Source organism: Miscanthus floridulus, chromosome 6, assembly GCF_019320115.1.
Source record: "Miscanthus floridulus cultivar M001 chromosome 6, ASM1932011v1, whole genome shotgun sequence".
Classification (NCBI taxonomy): Eukaryota; Viridiplantae; Streptophyta; class Magnoliopsida; order Poales; family Poaceae; genus Miscanthus; species Miscanthus floridulus.
Window position 1 is genome coordinate 145,607,922 of NC_089585.1, and position 25,632 is coordinate 145,633,553.

Sequence of the window (25,632 nt, forward strand, 5' to 3'; positions counted from 1 at the left end):
TGTAACATAAATACAGTATATTTATGCAGGAATCTGCACTCAACAAGAATCGCATTGTTAGCCTGAAGGATACATCAAAACAATTTCAGCATCATACGGCAGCAAATTTTAGAACAGACCCCTACTTTTAACTGCAAGGAAGAATTTCAACAAAAAAAAAAAATCAATGCTAAATGTGTTGTTGGGAGATTGAAACAATTTTGCAATGATAACTCCAGCCAAGCAAACTTTTGCAATGTTGTTTTTTCCATAGTAAAATACAAGTAGCACTCTCTAAGTTTAGGGCACTAGCTCAATAGCTTTAGGATTACAGATACACATCTCACTCAACGCTTTATGCCAACTTAAGATTTAGCTGGATGACTACCTTTGCCACATTTTTGGTTCACCCATTGGCCCCATGGGCACCTTCATGTCCTGTAATTTCTGTAAACTCCGGCACAATTGTAGAGAGTGAAAATGCTAATAAAAGGATACAATCTATCTGAGATCTTAACTAATGTACAACTTTACCATTTTAGAACATACTGTACTAGTTATGTTCTCTCCAAAATTGCTCAGAACATCAAAACGGCAAATATTGCATACAACATCAAATACTGATCACAGCCCCTAAGCATTCAGAGTTGACAATGAATTTTGTACACGAGGATCAAATTTCTAATTAGGCAGAAATAACCAGAGATCCATAAAATTGTCATGATGTACACATGAATGATGAATGTAAAGAGCACACCAATACATGTTAGCAATTTGACAATGCTTAATGCTCATTGTCACCAGATTTGGCGAAGTACAGCTCATGCAGATCTTTGCATAATTCCACAAAAAGTACAACAGAAAAATCGGATCCATACCCATAGCTACTCGCAGTGAAGTACCACATGAGCAAGGAGCTAGTTTCTACAGCTTCTGAGATTTTGACTTCAACTGAATTCCCCGAGCACAAGAATCCTACCGGTCCTGGACGCATCAAACCCCAGATCCGGGCGACGCGAGGAAGGAGATGAGCCTGCTGGTGGTGTTTCCATTGGACGCAGCGCTCGGATCATCAAGGAAGAGGTCCTCTGGAACGCGGCAGGCGCCGTGCGCGGCGACGATGGCGCCCCCGACAAGCAGCCCGGAGATGATGAGCGAAGCCACGGAGGTGAGGAAGAAGGCGAGCACAGACGCGACGACAAGGCCGAGCAGCGTCTCGCGGTCGGTGAAGGTGCGGCCGAAGAGCACGACGGGCTGGTCGGGGGCGCGGAAGACGTAGAGGAAGCACCAGGCGCCGAGGATGCCGAGGAGGACGAGGAGGGAGAAGGGGTGCGCCAGGAGCGAGGCCGCGAGGGAGAAGGCGACGACGGCGGCGTAGTTGACGCGGAAGTAGCCGAGGTTGCGGCGCAGCCGCGAGGTGGCCTCGGAGAGGGAGTCGGGCCGGGAGAAGGCCGACCGGTCCAGCAGCTCCGTCCACGGCCGCCGGTCCGCGAGAGAGCGCCGTGCCGTGTCGGCCAGCCGGCTCACGAAGAGGCGGAAGGCCGGCGTGGCGAGCGCCGCGTCGGAGAGGCCCGTCGCGGAGGACGGCGCGGAGCCGCCGCCGGCAGCGGTGCTGGTCACGGGGAGCAAAGGCGCAGGCGTCGCAGCCGAGGCCATGGTGCCTTGTTCTGCGGAATCTGAACTGGTATTGGCTCGACCTTCTACTACGACAACGAGCGGTGGTTTCCTTCGTTTTATGCTTCAGCAGGTTGGTGCTTCTATGCCCGTCACCACTATAGAGTGGTTACGCGGCTAACACGGGGTCCATATGTCTCGTGCTTAGAACATGGCTTCCCCACGAACGCACGATAACTCCTTCGGGTGCGTCGTTCAGGTCTGCAGAAATAATCCGTGGGCCTAGACCTAACTTTGTACTGGGCCACATTGGGCTGTAGGCCTTAATTGGTAGCCTTGCCAGTGAGCTGGGAGATGGTACAACCCTCGCCCTGGTAACAAACTAGCAACCGGCCCAAAGAAGCCGAGCCTGGTGTGGTACTGTGGTCCGCATCTCGCTTTCGCGTCAATCACGGGCATCCTCGTCCTGTCCTCCATCTTTGCCACCAACGTGACGCCAAAACCATAAACCCCATGCTGTAACCCTACCTGTCAGCGAACATTTAAATATCTCTGCTCCGAGAGCGCCGTTGCGCTTGCGCTTGCATTTATTATGCTTTCCCCACCCACCGATCCGCCGCCACCGGTCCCGGCTTTCTCCTCTCCCGAGGTCAACGCAGTTTTACTGTCCGTTCCGTTAATCCGTACCGATTCATCCGACCGTCCAAGCTACAAGTCCAGCCTAGCATCCACCGCACGCCGCGAGTTACCGCCCAGGCATGGGGTACGGACGTACGGTAAATTCTGTAACCGGCGTCGGCGTGACAATTTACTCCAACGGCGCCTCCACTGAGCGGTGAGCGGCCATCCTTGTCACTGCCCGATAAACCACCACGGCACCACCATCGCCCCCCGGCCCTCTCCGCCGCAGATTCAAACCCTAGCCGGAACCTCGCGCTGATCGACGGGAGGGGAGAGGCGTCCGGCGACCTCGCCCGGCGGCTGATGGCGGAGGACGGCGAGGTGAAGCTGCTCGCCACGGTGCAGCACATCGTCCAGACTCTTGGCCGCACCGACACCATGACGGAGGATATACTCAAGGTCTTCTCCAACTACGACGGCCGCCTCTCGCTCGACAAGCTCTACGCCACGCGCGCCGCTGCGGCGGCGGCCGCGGTCGGAGGGGCTGCTGGGGAGCGCTCCGTGCCGGCCTCGCCGCCCATGCCGCCGCCTCCAGTGGCGCCGTCGGCCGCCGCGGCCATGCCCCCGGTGACGTCGCTGGAGCGGACCGTGCGCACGCTGGACCGGCAGATCTCGCAGTTCGTCACCATGGACAGGCTCATTTGGGCGGACTCAGCGGACGCGGACGCGTTCCTGGAGGCGGTGGACGACCTCGTCGGCACCGTGCAGGAGCTGGACGCCGCCGGGACCAACCGCGGACTGCTCGACCGCGCCGACGAGCTGCTGAGCCGGTGCATGGCCCGGCTGGAGGACGAGTTCCGAGCGCTCATCGAGCGCCCCGACGACGCGGCGCCTCAGGTGCCCGGTGGGCTTCGGGTCTGATGAGAGCGAGGAGGAGGACTACGACGCGGACTGACGGCTTTGGCGACGAGCCAATCCCAATCGCGAGGCCGGTCTCGGACTTCGACATCGTCATCGATGCCTCTCCCGCCGGGCTCGGTCTCTGATGTTCACCAGATTGCCCGGCGGATGGTGGACGCTGGCTTTGGCCGCGAGTGCGCCGAGGCATACGCGGCCGCACGCCGCGGTTTCATCGACGAGAGCGTCGCTCGCCTCGGCATCCGTTCCCGTACAGCCGACGAGGTCCACTCCTTGCCATGGGAGGAGCTCGAGTTCGACATTGCTCGCTGGATCCCAGCCTTCAAGATGGTGTTTCGGATCCTAATCCCCAGCGAGCGCCGCCTCTGTGATCGTGTCTTCGAAGGCCTCGCTCCGTACGGCGATCTTGCCTTTGTTGCCGCCGTGCGCACCCAGGCGCTTCAGCTTATCTCATTCGGAGATGCAGTTGCTGCTGCCAGCCGCGCGCCAGAACGGCTCTTCCGTGTTATTGACATGTATGAAGCAGTCCGAGACCTCCTTCCTGACCTCGATCCTGTCTTCTCTGATCCCTACTCTGCGGCTCTACGTGCTGAGGTATCAGCTGTGTGCTACACTCTTGGCTCCTCAATCAAAGGTATATTCATGGAGCTGGAAAATCTCATCCGCCGTGACCCAGCCCGTGTTGCTGTAGCCTGGTGGTGGCATACATCCAATCACCTCGGTATGTCATGAACTATCTCCGTGCGGCATGTGGTTCGCGGCAAACACTGGAAGAGGTGATGGAAGGTGACTTGGGTGCTGTTGGCACAGCGGCTATTGCTGTTGACCCTGATCGCCCTACTTCGTCACTAGCTGTGCACATAGCTTGGATCATGGATGTGCTTCACAAGAATTTGGAGACCAAATCGAAGATATACAGGGATCCACCACTTGCTTCCATATTCTTGATGAATAACGGGAAATACATTATTCACAAGGTGAATGACAGTGAGCTTGGGGTTTTGCTTGGTGATGAATGGATGAAGCAGATGATGAGCAGGGTGCGCAGGTGGAGTATGGAGTACCAGCGTGGGGCCTGGGCAAAGGTCATATCAGTGCTGCAGACTGGAGGTCCTGGCGTTGGCAGTTTCACTACAGAGTCCATGCTTCAGAAAATGCAGATGTTTAACAACTACTTGGAGGAGATTTGCACGGTGCAGTCCGATTGGGTGATTGCAGATGAGCAGTTACGAGCAGATGTTAAGTCAGCGATAGTGGATTCTGTTATGTCTGCATATAGAGGCTTAATTGGGAGATTGAGATCATCTCCTGAAGCTGCCCGAGACTTGTTCATCAAATACACCCCAGAGGATGTTCAGGCACGCATCCAACATCTATTTGAAGGAGTGGCCAAGTGATTAGTTAATTATCTGATTTTACTGCTATAGCTATTTTAACGGATATCACAACCTTACAGCCTGTTCGTTTGGCTATGGCTTGTCGTAAACGATCGTAAATTTCTAGCCGGAACAGTATTTTTCTCTCACACAAACCAGCCAGCAGTACTTCTTCACGAACCAGCAACGATACGAACCAGCCAACCGAACAGGCTTAGTTATGGTGACATTCTGGGCTCAATGATGTGTTGCAAAAGGCTGGACTTTGTCTTAGATGAGGAAATGCTATCGTCTCCAGCTATGTAAATTTGTAGTTGTAGGTGTTTCTGTACCAAGTATCAACTGGTAATTTTAACCTAATGTGTCGTATTGTTTGTTTCTTATTATTGGCTTGATTTCTCCTTTAGCTATGAGTAATTAGGTGTGCTGTGTGTACTTTTTACTTAAATTAGTTATCTTAGTATTTCATATTTAGTAACTTCACATATGTGAACAAATTATAAAGGCAGAAGACTGTTTCAATACCACTTCCACAGCTTTTACAATGGCCAGTGGTATCAGTGATAGGCCCTATTCTAGGAACAATTGCTAGTTAATCTAATCTATTCTCTCCTGCCTTTTTGACCCAACTGGTCCAATCATGATTCTTAAATCTTCAATTTCATTTACCATTTGTGAATGGATTCACATAATAAGGCTTGTAAGAGAAAGTTGTTATGTGTTATAGATTGAACCACAATAAGGGATTCCATTAGGTAAACTATTAAAATTCACTTTTGAGAATGAATATGGAAGAAGATTAAGAAAGGTTACTTGAATACATCAAGCATTATATAGAATTACATGTGTGCAAGTACATACCTGCAAAATCCAAGAGTTCAAGGATAGTTGACAATAGACATAACTGAAAGACGAGTAGAATGCACACTATTTCTGAATATATTTGTGTTGTGCACTATTTTATTTGGTTATTCTAAGTTTCTGACTATGGATGAATTGGTCTTGGATTTTGACAATGCGCCCGTGAGACATAGCACATCCTTGAATTTAGTAATTACTAATTAGGTCCTATGACTTCCTCGGATCACAAATATAAGTCCATTAGGACAGCAGACAGTCTCAATATTGCACTTTGACTAGCAATATGTGTAAAAAAGTATTATCTTAAATATAAATTGATATATTATAAAAGTATTCTTTATTAGGAATCTAGTAGCATTAAACTTGCATTAGTCAATCTATATGAATTTTGGGATATTGATAATAATGAAAGTTAAAAAAAAAAGATTTAGGCAGTGGGGCCCTCCTGTCCATCCTTTACCTCCTAGAGGCTCAATTTCAGAGAAGCCAGACTCCAAGCTCATCGACTGTGTGCTGCAAAGAAACTCACCTTTTTACTTCTTGTAGATTGTAGACTCTTTTGCCTAGCTCCAGTGCCCTCCTCAGGCTAGCTAGACTTTGCTGTTTTGTTTGTACAGTTTTAAGTCTCTTGTACAGCTTTCTTTCCCTTTTTCAATACAAATTTTACAGTGGGGGACCTCCCCTGCTGTTTCCCCGGTTCAAAAAAAAAAAAAAAAAAATCAGGACAAACCCAGATGGACTTGTGTTTACGATCGGAGGAAGTATTTTTTCCACGCAAACCTTTGTGTTGTTTCTCAAAGCTTGCCTTTTAGATTTCAACTACTTGATGTATTGGTTGAAAGAAAAGTCAAAAGAGTACAATTGCCACGAAGTGATGCCTGGTGGCTGTGTGGTTGGATGTTGCTATTCCTGAGGTAATCTCATTGTGACCCCCCAACAGCCACCAACAGCATAGATGGATGTGATGCTATGGTTTTGTCCGTATCCACCGCCCATTGCACCTCGTACATAAATGGTGGTCTGTTGTGATTTTGCATCATTTGGAACATCAGTAACTCATCTGTATGGAGGTCAAGTTGGATGCATCTAGGTGCTACTAGGAAGATAAAGTTTTGCATCCTTAGGCCCTGTTCGGCTTACCTCATATTCGGTTTGTTCGGTTTTTTTTTTTTTGTCTGAACAGTGTTTTTCTCTCACAACAATTCAGCCGAACAGTGTTTTTCAGTCCAAATTTCAGATTCGCTTTCTGCGAGGTACGTTTCACACTCTTAGTTCTTTTATGATATGAATATGAATATGAATATGAAATGTTTGAACTGGTCCATTTTGCCAGCTAGAAACTGGAGATGATTGAACTGCGTTGCACCATCGTCTTCTATGATTTGCCCTGAAGGCTTAGGAGGCTCACAAATTTGAAGTTACAGATCCGCATAGACTTAAGGGTGTTTGCTTTGTAGCATTAGTGATTGGCATGGAGGAAACTCTGCAAGCACTCAATGATCTGATTTCCCAGTTCCTGAGCTTGGATCGGTCTCTCTGGTCCAGTTCTGATGATGCTGACGCCTTTTAGAAGCTGTGGATGAACTAACTTCCACCATCCATGGCCTTGAGAACACCTCAGCGGATCATGTGCTCCTTGAGAGCTTTGATCTCCTTCTAGAGCGATGTTCCACGAGGCTTAAGGTTGAGTTCCAGCAACTGGTGGGTACATCTGGCTTCAGTGATGACCATGGTGACCACAATTTCAAGAGAAGCCAAAATGAAGATGACAACCACACCTTTGTAGTCCAACCAGTTAGAAACTTTGACATCATTGTTGATGCCTTACCAGAGGGTGTAGTCACTGAGGCAAATCGAATCGCAAGAAGGATGATCGCTGCTGGTTTTGGTGATACATGCGCGGAGACCTTCTGCACGCCGCAACTTCATTGATGAGAGTATTGCTCGACTTGGGGTTAATGCTCATTTCGAAGAATTGTGCAAGTCAACATCATGGGAGGAGCTTGAGACTCAGATCATGCGCTGGATACCTGCAATACGTGTTGTGTTCCACATCTTAATCCCAAGTGAGCGTCACCTATGCAATTGCATTTTTGAAGAATTTACATCCTACACTAACCTTGCCTTTGCTGCTGCATGCAAACCATTTCTTCAACTCCTGTCCTTTGCCATAGTTATTGCTGCTGCTGGACATAACCCGGAGTGTCTCTTCCTCATAGTTGACATGTATGATGCTTTAACTGATATTCTTCCTATCCTTGATGAGGCCTTTGATCATGAGGTAGCTGCTCTTCGTGAATGCCTTGGATTGTCAATTAAGGGCATATTTGTGGCTCTAGAAAAACTGATACGCTGTGATCCATGCGAGTCTTCACCACGAGATGGTGGATTGCATCGTGATGAACTATCTTATGACTGCTTGCGTGTCTCGCCATACTCTGGAAGAAGTGATGCTTGTTGAGTTTGGTTGTGTGGGGGTATGGCCGAAGACATGGGCCGCACCATCAGAGATGGCTCAGCTCACAAGATCAAGACGTGCACCGTAAGATATTGTATAGTACCAAATAGTATACTTTCTTTATAACCCTACCCCTCTAGAGTATATAAGGAGAGACAGGGGTCCCCTAGTCGATATCTTCATAGATCTCCATACATCTCATATACAATACAATGCACCAAAGACACAGGACGTAGGGTATTACGTCGATCAGACGGCCCGAACCTGTCTAAATCGCTGTCTTTGCGCCTTGTGTCACCATTCGGTTCCTGATTACGCGCACCTCCGCCGATCAATCTACCTTCGTGGGATACCCCTCGGAGGACTGCCGAGCATCTTTTGTCGACAGTTGACGCGCCAGGTAGGAGCTGTGCGTGCTGATCCATGGCGAACCAGATGGCGTACCTCAAGACCAACGTCGTTTGCGGCAACTCATTTTGCTGCGACGGCCTCCTTCAACAACATCTACGACGAATCGGCGGCGGCGTTCAACATCGTGCGCGGTAGCCGTCAACAAATCCATCTACAAGTTGGAGCTTGACTGGTGGTCGACGAATTCATCGCCCGATTGCGCACGTGGGAATCGATCACTTCAGCATGGTCTGACTCACGCATCTAGACGGAATAATTATCGCCGAGTTGCGGACACTGTCGCTCGATCGTTGCTGCTGCCTCGAAGAGTCGGTTTCCTTCTTTGAGTTCATTTTGGAGCAAGAGAGAATCAATGTACAAAGGCTGCTGACTGCTGTGTTGTCAGACCGAGCACTGACATCGGAACCATGTAGGATCGTGTACATGTGCTACGACAACAAGCTAGCAAAGAGGCATGCAAGCAGATGGAGATTACACATACGTGATTCCAAGCCAATAGCAAGCAAGCCAGGCCAAGGCGTTTGTGCATATGCATGCACGTATAGACCAAGATATGTACATATTTACGTGTGTTTCTATCGGCCGAGCTGCATCAGATCGGCTGCTGCTCATCTACATATTCAACACAAGACCAAAAGAGAGCCGCCCGAGTCGTCGACCACTAATATAAAGACGACATCGTCCGGACTACTTACTCCGACCATCTGCCGCGCCGTAACTATGATTGCCGCATAGAACTGTGCCATGACGACCGCGACCGTCGCCACGACGACAGTTCGGAAAGCTCGAGCACCGGGCAACTTCGTCAACGCCGATCAGATAACATCATACGCCGCCGACCAGACGTTCTGTCTAAAGCTAAGTCACGCTTTAGTATTTTTCTAAATATTTTTCAATATCTGTATATCGCCATAATATTTCTCCGAGCTGTTTTCTCCATATTTACTCTCCAAACGATTTTTCGAACCCCCGAACAATCATGTTGATGCTCGGACGCCTACAGAGACGGCTCTGTCTCCGGCTCCTCCCTACACGTGCATGAGCGTTTACCCTCTACGTTATGGGTGGTCGGCAGCGGCTCCTTAGCGACACTTTGTTCTTCCTACACGCATACGGGCTCCGCGCTCCGCGTTATGGTTAACGGACTAGTTAGGGCTGGAGACTCAGTTTTACACTAACTAGTCGGACGATTTATATTAAATATAAATACATCTTCACACCAACTAATCGTCGAGCTACATATGCTATTTCATCGCCATTGCTGTTTTTTCTCTAGAGTTCATATATTTTTACATCATGTACTACCCGTTCTACATATTTGTATTGCAGGATCATTGTCCAGGTGATCGGACCACCTGGTGCTCGAACATCGCCAGATACGTCGGGGGCTCCTCGGTTCTCGGACATCGCCAGATACACCGGGGACTCGAGTGCTCGGACATCGCCAGCTACGTCGGTTACTCCTCGACGCTCGGATTCTTCGTGCTCGGGGACTAAGTGGACACACTTCACCCCAATGTCGCCAGCTACACTCCTCGGTGCTCGGACATCGCCAGCTACGCCGGAGACTCCCTTGATGGTCAGATCTTACTATGCATCATCGGTGTGCTATCAAGCTGCTCCATGCTGTTCGGATCAGGGTGCTGATCTTGGGCAGCACATCTAGGGTCTTGATACGCGCATATCAGGCGACGTTGGCAAGCTTTCAGGCTTCTTTTTCTTTGACTCTGCTACAAGATTCATTCTTCATTTTTCAGCAGGCTCGGGGTCTAAGTGGGCACACTTCACCTTGCGGTGAATGTGCGCTTTTCAATTCAGGGCTCCGCCCGTGGACTGGTTGCCTGCTCGGCCGGTCTTCTGCCTTTCTTGCACTTTTCTGACCCTGGCCCACGTGACTACGTCACCTACTGTCAGGCTCGGGGACTAGCTGTGGGGGTATAGCCCTCCGGTATCCATAAGACAAGACATGAACCGCACCATCAGAGGTGGCCTAGCCCATAAGATCAAGACGTGCACGGCACTGATCGACGTGCACCGTAAGATATGGTATAATACTAAATAGGATACTTACCCTACCCCTCCAGAGTATATAAGGAGAGGCAGGGGTTCCCTAGTCGATATCTTCATAGATCTCCATACATCTCATATACAATACAATATACCAAAGACACAGGACGTAGGGTATTATGTCGATCAGACGGTCCGAACCTGTCTAAATTGCTGTCTCTGCGCCTTGTGTTACCATCCGGTTCCTGATTACGCGCACCTCCACCGATCAATCTACCTTTGTGGGATACCCCTCGGAGGACTGCCGAGCATCTTTTGTCGACATGTTGTGTTGAAACATGTCCAGTTGACCCTGACCATCCACATCATCACTGGCAATCCGCTTTGCTTGGATTGTGGATGTGCTGATAGGGAATCTGAGTCCAAATCCAGGATTTATGGTCTTGCTCCTCTTGGCTGTGTCTTCCTGATCAACAATGGGATCTATATAACGAAGAAAGTCAATGGTCGCGAGCTTAAGATCTTGCTGGGTGAGGATTGGATCAGGGTAATATCTGCAAAGGTTCAGCAATGGGTGTTGGAATACCGCCGAGCTACCTGGGGGAGGGCCATAGCGATACTTGAGACTGACAGAAGATCTGACAGTAGTTTGAGTATTATGTTAGAGAAACTGAACCACTTCCATAACTTTGTGGAAGCGATTTGCCAGGTGCAGTCACGGTGGGTACTGGTGGATAAGCAGCAAGCAGTGAATTTGAGCATTATGGTTGAGGAGCTGGTTATTCCAGTGTACAGGGATACAATTGAGATGTTAAAGGCAACAGAGGCTGTAGGGGTTTCATATGTGCGACCTGAGGACGTGAAGTCACGGATTCAGCGGTTGTTCAAAGCAATGGCCAAGTCATAGAGTGGCTTTTCTGGCTGCGGCTTTCTGACTTTTGTTTAATTTCTCAGGTTTGTACTGTAAGTTGTGTTTCTAAGGGCCTGTTTGGTCTCAGTCATCTCTATTAATTTGACATACGTATGTTACAGTGATTCATGTTTCACTAACTAGGATCAAATGAACTGATGAACTCCTGTAGCAACGGGGTCTCCTATGCAAGCATCATAGTAACAAAAAAAAAAGGGGCGTAACCAGTGCAGAGAGTTCCCGCTCTGTACGGGGTCTGGGGAACAGCGGAAGGGTGTTAGTGGCAAGCCTTATCCTCGCCTATGCAATGCGATGAGACCACGACTCGAACCCGGAACCTTCCGGTCACAGACGGTAAGACTCTACCACTTGCACCAAGCCCGCCCTTCTATGCAAGCATCATAGTATGCTAGCAATTAGTTCCTCCTAGGTTGGTCTAATTTTACCATCATTAGTATTATTTACTATGAGCCTAGAAGACTAAAATTTGTAAGGAAGTTTAGTTCGCTACTAAACTTGCTCTGCATGTGATCAAACGTCTGTGAATCTGTGATGACTAATATGAGCATGATGTAGCCAGTATATTATTCCGTCACTTGTAAAATGCATACCTGACATCCTGGGGGAGACTCAGTTATTTACCTAGCGCTCATAAATCCACTGTTCAGTAATCCAATAACACATCAATACATCATGCATAGCATGATAGGTGACATACGAGAAGCTCTTCTATACTGGACTTAATACAAGGAGAAAACCTTATTTGGGTATTTGATTAATTAAAACTGTGGAATAACGTATTTGACTATGTAATCATTTACTAACATGTAAACCCTCTCTGTTGGGTGCACAGCATCGTAAAATACATAGGATGATACATTTTTGCAGATAGGAGTCAATGCATTGCAAAACAGAGCAACCTCTCTGAGCCCAGTCCCGCAACATCCCCGTGTTGTCTCTGTAAATCCTGTTACCATGGCAAACCTTTGTCAGAATTGATATGGTTAACAGCAAGTCAAACTCTGGGCTGACATGAAGAAAGAACTAAAATATACTAATCATCATGCATTTTGCAATTGAATTACTAAATGGTTTTCTGCCAGCCACTAGGTTTTGGCTGCCAAGTCTAGCACAATACTACTGCATTGGCTAGGATTTAAGGCATTCTCTCTGAATTTTGTTTCAGAACTTTAAGTCTGTGATCAATTTCCATCACAGTTCTAGCCTCCTAGTGTATATAAGCCATGGCATTAACAGAAAACGTTACCGTATTTGGCTGGGTTCTCCAGGATCTCCATGAGAGCTCTGTATGCATCCAAGTACACAACTCTGCTTCCATGGAGTGAACCTTGCAACGTTGTAAGTAACTTTTGAAGTTTAGAGTTATAGACCTGAGCATCCCAGTTTTGCTCATCCACACATGCCCCTGTCAGGGTCTCTGCTCAATGCGATTTGGATAGGTGTGCAACCAAACGGCGGAAGGCCTGCCAAACAGAATTGCCGGCCCCCAAGGTCATATAATTCCTGGATTCAAATTTAGGGAATTGAAAGTAAAGTAATGCCCAGTTTTTGAAGTGTAATAGAAGAATTCAGTAGAGACAACTCAAAAGCAGGAAATGCCTATTTTCACCTTGACATGAACTTGTACCATCCGGAGAACAAGATCTTGGTAGTCACCAATGTCCATCTTCCTCTTCTTCCACGAACGGTAGTAATGTGAGAAATCGTTGGTTCCTGAGCTGATAAAAATCAGAGAGCTGGCAATGATCCTGGAAGCCTCCTTGTCCCCAACAATGTTCCTGAGCCGGAGGAGGTAGTCCTTGAAGAGGTCCACCTGTTTGGACATTGGTAGAGTATTGGACAGCTGCGACGTCTGGTCATCTAATCCTGAACCAGCTGATGCAAAGTTCACCCCTGTCACCATGTCGTTGTTCGACAGCCTTGTATCCAGGAACGGCGGCGAGAATTCTTTGAGTTGCAGCTTCTTGTTGAGGAGGTCTGGGATAAGCCGGCCATTGGAGAACCTCCCTGTTGGTTTCTTCCCTGGGAAATCTCTTCCGTAAGGAACATGGTTCGCTACAGCCACCGTGGGGAGATGATTGTTGTTACCGGTGTCAAGAACCGAGTCGCCAAAGTAGAAGATAGCCGAGAACTTCGGCTGAATTCTCTCGGAGGAAGAAACGGCAGTGGGGGAGAGGAAGAGCAAAAGGATTAGGGAGAACAGGGTGTGCCTGTGCCATCAGAACGATCTGCTTGCCTCCGCTTTAATCCGCTCCTAGTCTTATGGGTGCTTATTATATTCTAGGCTAGAGGGCCCTTGCATGCCTAGTAAATTTTGGGAATATTTGGCTGATTCTCTGTAACTAGCATATCTTCTCGTACCGGTTTTAAAAAATGTCACGCCCTTATGGTGTTTGATTTGAGGAATGTGTTTAGTCCATTATTTTCTCACATACGCAACTTTGATGCCAGTGAGAGGGAAGAGTCAAACAGATCAAATATATATAAGAAATTATTAATATTTATGGTGTATAATAAGTATAATTAGATTAATCATTGAATATAATTTTATAATATACTTATTTGGAGAGACAAATGTTTACTAATATTTTATATAAATCTAGTTAAACTTAGAAAAGCTTAATAAAGCTTAATATGCATGAAATTTTATAGAAAAGGACAGGGAGTAATAATTGCACTAGTACGAGGAATTGAACTTATCAGCTCGGCTTATCAACCATGGTATAATGTTTTTCTCTCACAACAAATTAGTATCAGCCGGCTTATCAGCCGTAGAAACCATCAGCTAACAGCTCAAAAACCATTTGTAATGAGCATCATATTATTTAGAATGGTTTAATTCCTCAAATCAAATACACCTTGTTTGGTTGATGCCTCCCAGGCAGGAAAACAGCCAGGCAGACATCTCGACTCCACAGGCTGATGAAATCCAATGCCTGGGAGTGGTTGCCTAGCCCTGGCAACTTTTCAATCTCCCAACCAAACAGCCCTAGTGACTAATGGTTTGATTGTCTTTGTAGAGCCGAAGACTATGCAGCTTACTGCTGGTGGACGGCATGCAAAGCATGTGCTGGTTATTGTGCAGAATTTGGCGAAGAGTGAAGATGCTGATCAATTTTTGGTACATTTTTTTTATCTTCGAGTTCAGATTCCTGTTTCAGATTTGTGCGGCGTGGTTCAGATTCTATATTGAGTATCCCAATATGGTTTGGCTCTAGTAAATTGGAAGCGATTTTGGTTGCTATATCCCCGCTTGTTTTGTATGAATATAATTGTTCTGCTTCTTGTGATACGCATGGTACTCCAAGAGCGACTCCTGATTTTCTTTGGAGTGAGGACTTCTATTTTTCTTTGATTTTCTCATTTTGTTTGAAGCAAATATTTGCCGCAAGAAAACAATTTACAGATCAATATTTGCTGTAGGACAAAGTGTACACGCCACACACACACAATGACACAACAATATATGGATGATGTATTGGATTGAATTGAAGGGCTTGCCTGTTGATTGGCGTCTGTCGGGAGTCGGGACAAGCTGCAAGCTCACGGGATGTTGGAGCGTAGAGGCCTGAATGGGGATCGTCCAGCTCCCTCCATTCCACTTTCGACATGGCCATCTGGCACTGGCCGCACGCGCAAAGGTGAACTACGTTCAGACTTCAGAACTTCAGGTTTCCGCCTGCCGCCGTAATCTGTGTGCGTCGTCTGAATCGAGATGAAGTTACTGGTACATGAAATGGGACCTGCCAGACTTCATTTTGCGTGGTATATATGCTGGTTTGTCCACAGTTTATAGTCAAGTTACGTCGGAACGCTTTTCTGTGTGGTATGTTCTACCACTGCCTGAGTTAGAGGTGTTCAAAGATGAAGTTTGCAGAAATGAAACTTCCAGAAATGTATACTTTGTTTGAAAGAAAAAAGTTGGGAGAATCCTGTATGGAGCAGATGTGGCTCAATCAGTAGAGCATTATAATAAGCTTTCTATAGATACGGGTTTCAATTTATTGAGGATTTTTATCATCATCATAATGATTATACTCCCTTTGTTAAACTATTATAAATTCGAGTAAATTTATAGAAAAAATAAGACACCAAATTAACTTCATTAGGTACAATTATGAGATTTAGTTTTACAATTTGCTTCTTTAATATGGTAGATACTCCTTTCATACTAAAAAATGAAGTCGTTTTGGACAAGGCTTGGGTCAAACATTGGGAATATAATTCATGAATAACTTTTAAGTTGTTGAGTTTGGAAATGTGAAAACCATATGTATAGATTTGTCTTGAAAAATACTTTCACAAAAAATTACATATATCACTTTTTGATAAATATCTTTATAAAAATAAGTAGTCAAAATTATAGTTTAGAGACCGTGTTGCTGTCCAAAACGACTTCATTTTTTAGTATGGAGGGAGTATAGATAAAATAAATTTGGTCAAATTAGGATAAATTTTGATCCCTTATATGAGTAACTAATAGCTAAATGTTCATATGTTACTACAAATAACAAAAAACATAGTATCTTTAGAAAAAAAAACTAGTAACAACATTTGTTTGAAAGAATTGTATGAGTAATTGTAAACAGTACATGACTTGCGGAAAGTAAACACTCGTATTGATTATTTGTAAGAAGTGGTTTCTACTAACTTGTTAGGGTATTTTTGGAAAGGCTTCGTAGTGATCCTTGCCGACTCACTTTGGAAGTGTTTCATAGGCTAGCTACCTTAGGCAGATGGGTATCACAACTCATGAGTGAAGTTGCATAAGCTCTGCAGAGTTATTCAAAACTACCAGTCATGCTCTCGGTCATGAGCGGCATAGATCCTGTTCGATTAGTTGTTTCAATGGATTTGAGTTATGCTTCTATTCTGTGGATTATCACCGGGATCCTCTAACAAAAAAGTGAATATTTGGGTCCTTCAACTAATGTCGCGTCCGAGTAGATGTTCAAATCCCACCACATCATCTCCATATGCCTACGTGGTTGTACCAGCGTGGATGAGGCCAGGTAAAACTTGCAGAAAAAAATCCCTCCCTTCCCCTCTCCTCCACGTACACTCCCTACTCTGTCTCATGTTGGTCCCATGCTCGTCTCGCGGCTGCAGCCGCGTGCTTGCCTGCACCGCCGGCCTTGCGGCTACACCTATGCTCTGGAGGCACACACTCAGCGACCAATGGAATAGACAAAGAGATGTAGACTACAAGAGAGAGGGTCCGCAAGGGGAGAGAGTCGAGAGGGAGCTTTTTTTGCAACTTTAATCAGCATGTCCACATAGGTAGTTGGCGGTGGCGTGGTCTAATTTTTGGAGAGTTAGTTTAGAGATATGGACTCCCTCACTCTCAACACACCAAGGAGAAACAACTCATTCCAATCATATACAGATGAAGCCGTACTCCACTTAGAGCTTAGAAAATAGGGAGAGAGTGAGGAGAGTGCGGGGGAGAGCCGTCCTATCGGTATCTTCCCCAAACTGTACCTTGGCGGATGCGGGCTTGTTGTAAGTAAACATCCAATATTTTTTATGGTAATTGATCCTTGGGTTTGGTAACTGTTTACATAGTTGTCCATGGGTTCACCGCTCACACCCGAGTGATCCAATCGCTTGCATTGAGATCTGGATTAAATTAGTAAGATATAGTGTAGATGTGGTGTCTATGCTATATGCTTACTTGTGTGTACGGCTTGCCCCACGATTTGACTTGGTAGTTAGCAGGTGGTGACAACCCTATCTGATCTCTATATTCCACCATGTCTAGTAAGTTCTTAAAGCGTAGGTCCACCCTTGCTTGGCGGCTTAGCACCCTTCTCATCCCTTTTCGTTGCTAAGTGGCATCTAGTGACCCGAAGTGAACAACATTTGTATCTACTTTGTTACCTTTCTAGTTTCATAAACATAGAAATCCTCTGTATCCAATCTGTCATATACCCTTGTGGCATCGTAGGACGAACCTGATTCTTAGTAGTTCATTTCATGTTTCTAGTGGAAATTGATACTCTAGAATACTCTTGGTCCTAGGTGAAAGCTACATTAACAGTTGCGCGCTTGCGATTTTATTTATCTGCCACCGTTGGTGTCAACAATTATCTAGCGAGCAGTTTAAGAAGAACCTAGGATAGTTTTAAGTGACCCAATTCTTCCTCTCCCTCCCTCTCTCTGTCTCTTGGGTTACGTGGATACCATCCGTTCCCTACAATCTTATTGATGAAGGCCTTAAATGTAAATGTGATAATTGTGTGTAAAGATGGTATTTAGTTTCCTGTTGTGCTATATTTAGTAGAAAATTGTAGAAGAACCAACATTCACTAGTCTATTTTCTACTATTGTGATGGTCCCATAGAGTGGAATCAAACTTTTGAGAGAGTTCATAGGTTGGGATAATTATCAACCAACATGGAATGACTTGGTAAGCCTAATAAAGCTTGATCCTTTGGTGGGCCCTGCAAAAGGTGGGCAGTAGGCGGTGGGCGGTGTCACGCACACCGATATGCCAATAGCCCTCCCCGCACTCCAAACCCTACCTTTCCGCACGCAACGAGCACACCTACAAGCCACATTCCGATCCACATTCATCCCCTCACCACCCACCCATCCACCCACCGATTTCCTTATCTTCACCTCCCTCAGCAGTTCACTCATCCCCTTGCCATTTCCGCCATCAACCATCGCTCTCACATACCGAACCCACTTCCTGTGGTCTTCAGTGTCTTCCTCGCCGCCGCCACCGCCACCACCGTCGTCGTCATCGTGCAGCACACCATCTCTGTTGTTAGGATCTCTATGCGAGGTAGGTGACTACTGCCACCATTCAAATCCTATTGCTTAACCTCTTTGACAAGGCTTGTCGAGTGCCAAACCGTCCGATCTGACGCCTCCGCCACCTCTGCCTCTTGACCTTGTGTTTTCCATTATCCGCCACCTCCGTCACCTCTGCCTCTTGACCTCTTGCCACCGCTATCATTAATTGGAGACCATACCTCTAACCTCAGCAGCCATCAGATCTGTCTCCCCCTACCCACCCAAAATATTGAACCGCTACATCCAATCCCAAAACCTGATATGACAACTAAGCACTGCCCATCGCAGGATCACCATCGTCCATTGATTGGAATAGAAGGTTTGAATCGAGTCCTACTTCATACCTTGCCTAACAAAAGAAGTGGAGCCTTGTTTTATGGAAAAGCAAGAACTCTCTTAGTTTACCTTTTCCCCTATTTTTATGCACCTCATTTATTTCTTATTTCTTAATTTTTTTGCAATCTATATGGAATAGTGCAAGGGTTGGAGATGCAAATATACTTGAAGTAGGTACAATTTGTATAGACATCTTACAATAGGACATTGGACTATAAGGTTACCATGCAAATCCATATGCTCATTTTTTAGAATTCAAGAGGGACATCCCCTGGTTCATTAAACTACTTATCATGGCCAAGCAATGGTTGTAGTACAACATTGTAGTTCAGAGTTTCAAAAGCTTCTCCCTTGAGTACCATGGCAGAGACATCAGAGCATGACATTGGGCTGGAGGCCACACTTGCAGGTTGTCCAATCTCCCTTTGCAGTGTGTATTGTGTTAGGGCCGACCCAGCACCCCAGCATGTCTTCGATCACGATCCATTCATCAGGAGTCACTCATGTCGTTTTGCCAGTTCCTCTAGTCTAGAGATGGCCTCCTTGTATTGTTGTAGGTATCCCGTGGGGCACAACTGCTCCAATCGCTTGATCACTGATAACATAGGTCACCATAGTGATTGCAAAGAGCTCAAATTTCTGCATGGAAAAGAACTGAGTTATTTGTGAGTTTCCACAAGCTCCAACTTACAGCAGAGCACAACATGTTCCTAACTATGATTTTTTTTCTCTCACATCCAAGTTAAATACCCTTGAACAGAGCCTATACTAGTTCATCCTCTTCCTCATTAAAAGAGATAGTGGAAGCAAGTTGGATGACCTCCTCCCACTTTATAACAAGCTGCTATCTCCACATATTATAAAAGTACATCTCAGCCTAGACTCATTCCACAGCTACACAATAGTAGCGGTCTGCTCATGTATCAGTACATAAGTAAGGGTCCCAAAAAACTATACCAAGGTTAGATGAGTCTAGCCACTAATTGTCTTCCCAAAGTATCACCCTTTCCCATTTCCAATTTTCCATTTGTACCCTATTTTAGCTACTTGTGCATCCCGAACAAACCCTTCCAAAAATGAGTGTTGTTAGCATCTTTACATGAAAGATATTAGGGCTTGTAGTACTATATTTGAAGTTTATGATCTGTTTCCATAGCTGGTCATCTCTGAAGCATATCTTTCACTAGTAGATAGAAGGACTTTAGTCCCGGTTGAAATCGGGACTACGAATCCTAGTCCCGGTTGCCTTGAACCCGGACTAAAGGTCCTCCAAGGATAAAAAAAAATAATGCCTCCCCACCTCTGCGTGTCTCACGTGGGATTCGAATCCAAGACCTGATGCATTGCCTCGCGCGTACCTTTCCGCCCCACCTACACGACACATGTGACTCCAGATGGGATGCTTTCCTTTTCAACTAACTCGTTGGAGGACTTTTAGTCCGGGTTGGTAACACCAATCGGGACTAAAAAGACCTTTAGTCCGGGTTGATCACACCAACCGGGACTAAAGGGTCTACTTTTAGTCTGGGTTGGTGTTATCAACCGGGACTAAAGGGTCAAGGCTCTTTAGTCCGGGTTGGTGTTAACAACCGGGACTAAAGGTCCTCTGCCGCTCAAGAAATTTGGACCCGGGAGTAATGCTCACATTAGTCCAGGTCCAATTCTAGCCGAGACTAATGTGCTGAACCGAAAGTCCTTTCTGTACTAGTGTTTTTACCCAAGAAGCTAATAGACTAATATTAAGGTGTCTCAAGTCAGGGACACCAAGCCGACCATACTCTTTCCTAAGGGAAACAATGGACCAATTAACCATATGGTAAACCCTATGACCTTCACAGTCATTCCACAAGCAATGAGCCATGTAGGAATTGATAAGCTAAATTGCCCACTTGAGGAACTTGATGAAAGACAGGAGGTAAATGGGCTGGTGCTAAGCATGTTTTCATCAAAATCAATCTCCCCCAATATGAGAGAGAAGTCGCCCTAGCTCTCCACTCTGCAATCCTTTTTTTTATAACAGAATTGCTATCCGTCAACCGGATGTTTTGGCTCCTTGCAGCAACCGAATTCTAGACCATTGGATTTGACACGTGTGATGCTCAAAAGGCCTTATTTTCTCTTACTAGATGCATGCATGAGTAGTTACCAATTGCTTATCTACCTAGCCATGCATGTGATCAGGACCTCATGTATGCTTAAAACATTTTGCATTCATGAATATATTTTCGAGGTCATACTTCATTAATGTCACAAATGCTAGTAGATGCTAGCTCCAAGTTGAAAACATGTCTCCTATTTTTTTAGAAGGAAAAACATGTCTCTTATTGCCAACAAATAATTTGTTTTTGTTTTTGTTTTGCCCAGGTCCATCCGGTAATCACCAGTAAACTGTTCAAACAACTACTTCCCTCCCTTTTAGGCTTTTACTCCATACCATCCGTCGGAAACCAAAAGGTCAAAACTCTCTCATCCCCAAAACTGCACTGACTATTCCCAGCCCAGCCATCTAGAGTAACCCTTAACTATCGCATCAACTCACCCAACCGCACAGTAACAATAGAGTGATTGATTTCCTATGGATAAAATAATTTATACTACTATATACTTATAACACCTTCATGGCTATGCATGGTTTCCTTTGTTCATCCCTCCTAATCCAATCTTCACCTCTTATTTGCAGAGAGAAACAACTCGACCGATCAAGAACACGCGCGAGGCTCTAGCTCGAGATCGACAATGCCGTACGCAGCAGCCACAAGGACGTCACCGGAGCAGCACAGCCGTGTGGTCACCAACGGGAGGGCCCTGGTGGCGTGCTCGGGGCACGCGGGCGTGCCGGCCGAGGTGGCGCGGCACCACGAGCACACGGTGACCCCGGGGCAGTGCTGCTCCGTCATGATGAGGTCCATCGCGGCGCCGGCGGACGCGGTGTGGTCGCTGGTGCGGCGCTTCGACCAGCCGCAGGGGTACAAGCACTTCATCAGGAGCTGCCAAGTCGTGGACGGCGACGGCGTCGAGGTGGGATCCGTGCGGGAGCTCGAGGTCGTAACCGGGCTGCCCGCCGAGAACAGCCGCGAGCGGCTGGAGATCCGGGACGACGAGCGCCGGGTGATCAGCTTCCGGATCCTGGGCGGCGACCACCGCCTGGCCAACTACCGCTCGGTGACCACCGTGCACGAGGCGGCGTCACAGAACGGGCCGCTCACCATGGTTGTCGAGTCCTACGTGGTGGACGTGCCGCAGGGGAACACCGTCGAGGAGACGCGCATCTTCGTGGACACCATCGTCCGGTGCAACCTCCAGTCCCTCGAGCGCACGGTCATCAGGCAGCAGGCGTTGGCGGCAGTGCAGCACAACAACAACAACAACCACAACTGATCGCCGCCGGGCCGGCCGGCTGGACACCATCGCAGTTTGGCTGCCGGTTTCTTCGGAGGATTATCTACCATTTTTATATATATACTTTCGTCGTTGGTACTCTATACTTTCTCCAATTTTTTTTTTGGTACTGCAAACCTTTTAAAGTTTGAGGTTGTTTGTCTTTCCTTTCTTATTAAACTCTATAAACAATGAAGTATTGTATGATACACCGTCAATAATATTAAGACCAGTAAAGTAGTATAGTTTATATATATATGTCTGTCTGTCTGTGTATATCTTTTCTTTTATACTTCTGGAATGATAGGACTAGCTAGCCAATATATATGTGCATGTTCTTGAGGGTTTCTTTCTTCTTTTTTAGTTTTTTTATGGACTGGTTCAAGATCTATGAATATTTTGACCTCCTTAATAATACGTGTTTTTATTCGTGCATAGTGGTTAGGCTCCTTCAAACGTAGTGATTAGGATTGCAGCATCTATTATGGTTAGGATTGCAACATCCACATGCTGGTTAGGGATTGCGATAGACTTATTTAATATTGGTGCTAGTAATTAGGGTTGCAATATTTACATTGATTGGGTTTATGTATGATCAATTTCCTATTTTTTAGAGTTCTCAAACATGTGTCTAATATAATCATTCATTTTGATTAGTATATTATTATTATTAGTATCCAAATTGTTTGTTAACGGTTTCCACTGTCCACCCCAAATTTCTTTTTTTTTTTGCTTGATGAAACCAACAATTTTGACATCCCGTCTAGATGATTAAATGCTTGTGTACATGGGTACCGATCTGATTAGTTCATTGATATTTTTGTCCTCTTGGCTTCAATCTATTTCCGTGCCTATGGATCTTTGATTTGGTCTCAATCATATGCACGGATCTTGACTCCATATTTCACTTGTATTTCTTTTGCCTTTACTAGGTAGTTGACCAGAGGCACTGACCGATTTGATGAGTGTAGGTGCCGATGCCTAGTACTATTTATAGTCTGGTTGATGTATTGTATTTGACTTTGGAAAGGGACAAGGAGAGATCTGAGAAAATAGGGACGGTGCAGACTCTTTTATGGTTTGGGAGGACAAAAGCATAGGTGAACGATCGAACACGAGTCTATCACGAAGTTATTGGGGGCTTTTGGTAGGTTGTTAGTACGGAACCGAGTTTATTAAACGGGACATATGAGAAAGACAAACCAGATAAGAAAAAGAAATTTTGTCACTTCAATATTATATATAGATATATAGATTAATCTTGACAAAACAAGCCGTCTGGACTGCTTTGCCAATGGGCCACATGTTATGAAGAAATGCACAATCCACAAAAAAAAAAACATGCATCTGTCTGTTAGCTTCTAATCTAATGGCTGCTAATTCGGATGTTTTTTTCGACTGAAACACTCGATTATTGATGTGCTGTTTTCAGTTATATTCCACGGCTCCAATAAACTGTTGTTGAGTCTAAAAAAAATGGTAGAAGCTTAAGCTCCCTCGTGTGATTTGAGTCTTTCTCTCACTCGAATTTATCTACCTAATCCAAAAACGCCATGTGATGTTCTTCATCAAATCCGACGGCCTTAGAAGGGGCTCGGGGGAAGCAGACTGGCCAGGCGGTGAGGACGGTGGAGGGCAGCGTTAGGGTTCCGACGACAGTGGAGGCGACCGGGCCAAGTCGGGGCGGGGGCGCCCATGGTCATGGCCATGTCCGTGGAGCTCGAGTGAGACCCTATGAAAGTTCTAGTTTGATTTTGGTGAATTGATGAAACTCTAAGTGCTAACCTAGTTTATCAAAGTGATTATGAGATAGGTGGCATATTCCAAGTGGTGAAGCAAATGAAGATCATGACATGATGATGGTGATGCTACGGTAATGATCAAGTGCTTGGACTTGGAAAAGAAGAAAGAGAAAAACAAAAAGCTCAAGACAAAGGTGAAATATTACAGGAGCTTTTCAGTTCAGTGATCGAGACACTTAGCGAGTGTGACCACATTTAGGATCGATAGCCGTACTATTAAGAGGGGTGAAACTCGTATCGAAATACGGTTATCAAAGTGCCACTAGATGCTCTAACTCATTGTATATGCATTTAGGATCTAGTGGAGTGCTAACACCCTTGAAAATATTTGTGAAAATATGCTAACATATGTGCATAAGGTGATACATTTGGTGGTTGGCATATTTGAGCAAGGATAAAAAAGATAGAGTTGAAAAGGAGTTGAATGCGCTGGTCACGGGGTGACCGGACGCATCCGATGTGAGGACCGGATGCGTCCGGTATCTTCCTGACGTGACTGGACACGTCCGATATCCATACCGGATGCGTCCGGTATTCTGGCTAGGCATGGCAGAGTTGACGAAGTGTCCGGACTCTAGGTCATAGCAGTGACCAGACGTTGAGCAATCACTGTTTAGCGTCCGGTCGAGGTGACGTGAGGCGCGGGTGTTGGTCTAGAGAGGACCGGACGTAGGGGTGCGTTTGGTCAGCCACACCGGACGCGTCCAGTCGCAGTTCAGCGGCTCTGGGAGCTCTCTAGACGCGTCCAGTCGCCACACCGGACACGTCCGGTATGAACCAGCAATACTCGGGTTTTCAGCGCAATAATTGATCGGACGCTGGGAGCGTCCGGTTTGGTGTGACCGGACGTGTCCGGTCGGCCCAGAGTGGCTCTGGAAGCTCTCTGGACTCGACCGGACGCCGCGTCTCCCGCGTCTGATCGTTTTCTAACGGCGCGTCTGGTCACCAGTATTACTGTGCGCAGAGATAGCTGTTGGACGCGTATGGCCAAACAATTTAAATAGGGCACGTGGTGGTCAGGCTACGACCGGACGTAGCGACCAGACATGTCCGGTGCACACGACCGGTGCGTCCGGTCGTCCCGCAGTCAGCCCAATAATTGAGCTAACAGCTCTATTGTTTGGGGGTGTCTATAAATATTGTTTGGCCAGCTCTAGCTCACTCTCTTGGCCAATTGCATTGATATAGTAACCTTGTGAGCTTAGCCAAAGCCCTCCCACTCATCTCCATCATTGATTCATCATCTTTGTGAGATTGGAAGAGAATCCAAGTGCATTGCTTGAGTGATTGCATCTAGAGGCACTTGGTGTTCGTGTTTCGCTGCGGGATTCACTTGTTACTTTTGGTGGTTGCCGCCACCTAGATGGCTTGGAGCAGCGAGGATCATCGAGCGGAGGTTGGTGATTGTCTCCGGCTCCGGTCGCGGTGATTGTGAGGGGTCTTGTGCCTTTCCCGGTGGAGCGTAGAAAGGTAACTCGAGTGGATTGCTCGTGTCATTGAGTTACCTCACTTGTGGGTAGGTTCTTGCGGTGTCCAATTGTGTGGACGAGGTTAATATAACACCTCTTAGCCGCCGAACCACCAAGTGTTGGTCGACACAACGGGGACTAGCGTGCCGACAAGCATGTGAACCTCGGGAGAAAAACATTGGTTGTCTCTTGCCCTTTGGTATTCTCTCAGTGATTGAATTAGTATTCATCTTGTGATTAGTTCACTCCTCTACATGGCGGTATAATCACATTACTTACTCATTTATATTCTCGCAAACTAGTTGTAGCAAGATCTTTAGTGTAGCTAGAATTGAGAGCTTGCTTTGTAGCTTAAGTTCATCTAGTGGAGCTCTTTAGTGTAGCAAGTGTGAGAGCTCTTAGTGAGTAGTGACTTAGCAAATTATGTGTTTAGTGATCATAGTAACTAGAATTGTTGAATAGGTGGCTTGCAATCCTTGTAGAGCTAGAGCAAGTTTGCATTTTGCTATTTGTCATACTAATCAAATTGCTCTAGTTGGTTTGTAGATTTGTAAATAGGTTATTCACCCCCCTTTAGCCATATTAGGACCTTTCAAGTGGTATTGGAGCTGTGATCACCATTTGATTGAAGGCTTAACAACCTTGGTGTCAAATTGTGGCTCAAGTTATG

At 46.2% G+C, this 25,632-nt stretch overlaps 2 protein-coding genes and 3 pseudogenes across 3 annotated transcripts; 3 read left to right on the forward strand and 2 right to left on the reverse strand.

Moving 5' to 3' along the window:
* Positions 1–628: 628 nt before the first annotated feature.
* LOC136460090 (PRA1 family protein B2-like) lies at positions 629–1,739 on the reverse strand. Its single transcript, XM_066459924.1, has one exon. The coding sequence runs from the start codon at positions 1,633–1,635 to the stop codon at positions 973–975; it is 663 nt and encodes a 220-aa protein (XP_066316021.1). The 5' UTR covers positions 1,636–1,739; the 3' UTR covers positions 629–972.
* A 619-nt stretch (positions 1,740–2,358) lies between these two features.
* LOC136460091 (exocyst complex component EXO70B1-like) lies at positions 2,359–5,035 on the forward strand (annotated as a pseudogene).
* Positions 5,036–6,381: 1,346 nt separating this feature from the next.
* LOC136461443 (exocyst complex component EXO70B1-like) lies at positions 6,382–11,286 on the forward strand (annotated as a pseudogene).
* Positions 11,287–11,753: 467 nt separating this feature from the next.
* LOC136460092 (GDSL esterase/lipase At1g58430-like) lies at positions 11,754–13,395 on the reverse strand (annotated as a pseudogene).
* Positions 13,396–20,667: 7,272 nt separating this feature from the next.
* Positions 20,668–21,935, forward strand: LOC136460093 (abscisic acid receptor PYL5-like). 2 transcript variants are annotated; one of them, XM_066459925.1, is made up of 2 exons: positions 20,668–20,686; positions 20,994–21,935. In XM_066459925.1, exon 2 carries the CDS (start codon positions 21,050–21,052, stop codon positions 21,689–21,691), a length of 642 nt encoding a protein of 213 aa, XP_066316022.1. In that variant the 5' UTR covers positions 20,668–20,686; positions 20,994–21,049; the 3' UTR covers positions 21,692–21,935. The 2 variants fall into 2 exon arrangements, with proteins under 2 accessions (XP_066316022.1, XP_066316023.1); XM_066459926.1 differs by lacking the exon at positions 20,668–20,686 and adding an exon at positions 20,761–20,767.
* The last annotated feature ends 3,697 nt before the right edge of the window (positions 21,936–25,632 follow it).

What these genes read in the sequence shown, in the direction of transcription:
- LOC136460090 (XM_066459924.1), bottom strand. Translation starts at nt 1,635, where the DNA reads ATGGCCTCGGCTGCGACGCCTGCGCCTTTGCTCCCCGTGACCAGCACC.
- LOC136460093 (XM_066459925.1), top strand. Translation starts at nt 21,050, where the DNA reads ATGCCGTACGCAGCAGCCACAAGGACGTCACCGGAGCAGCACAGCCGT.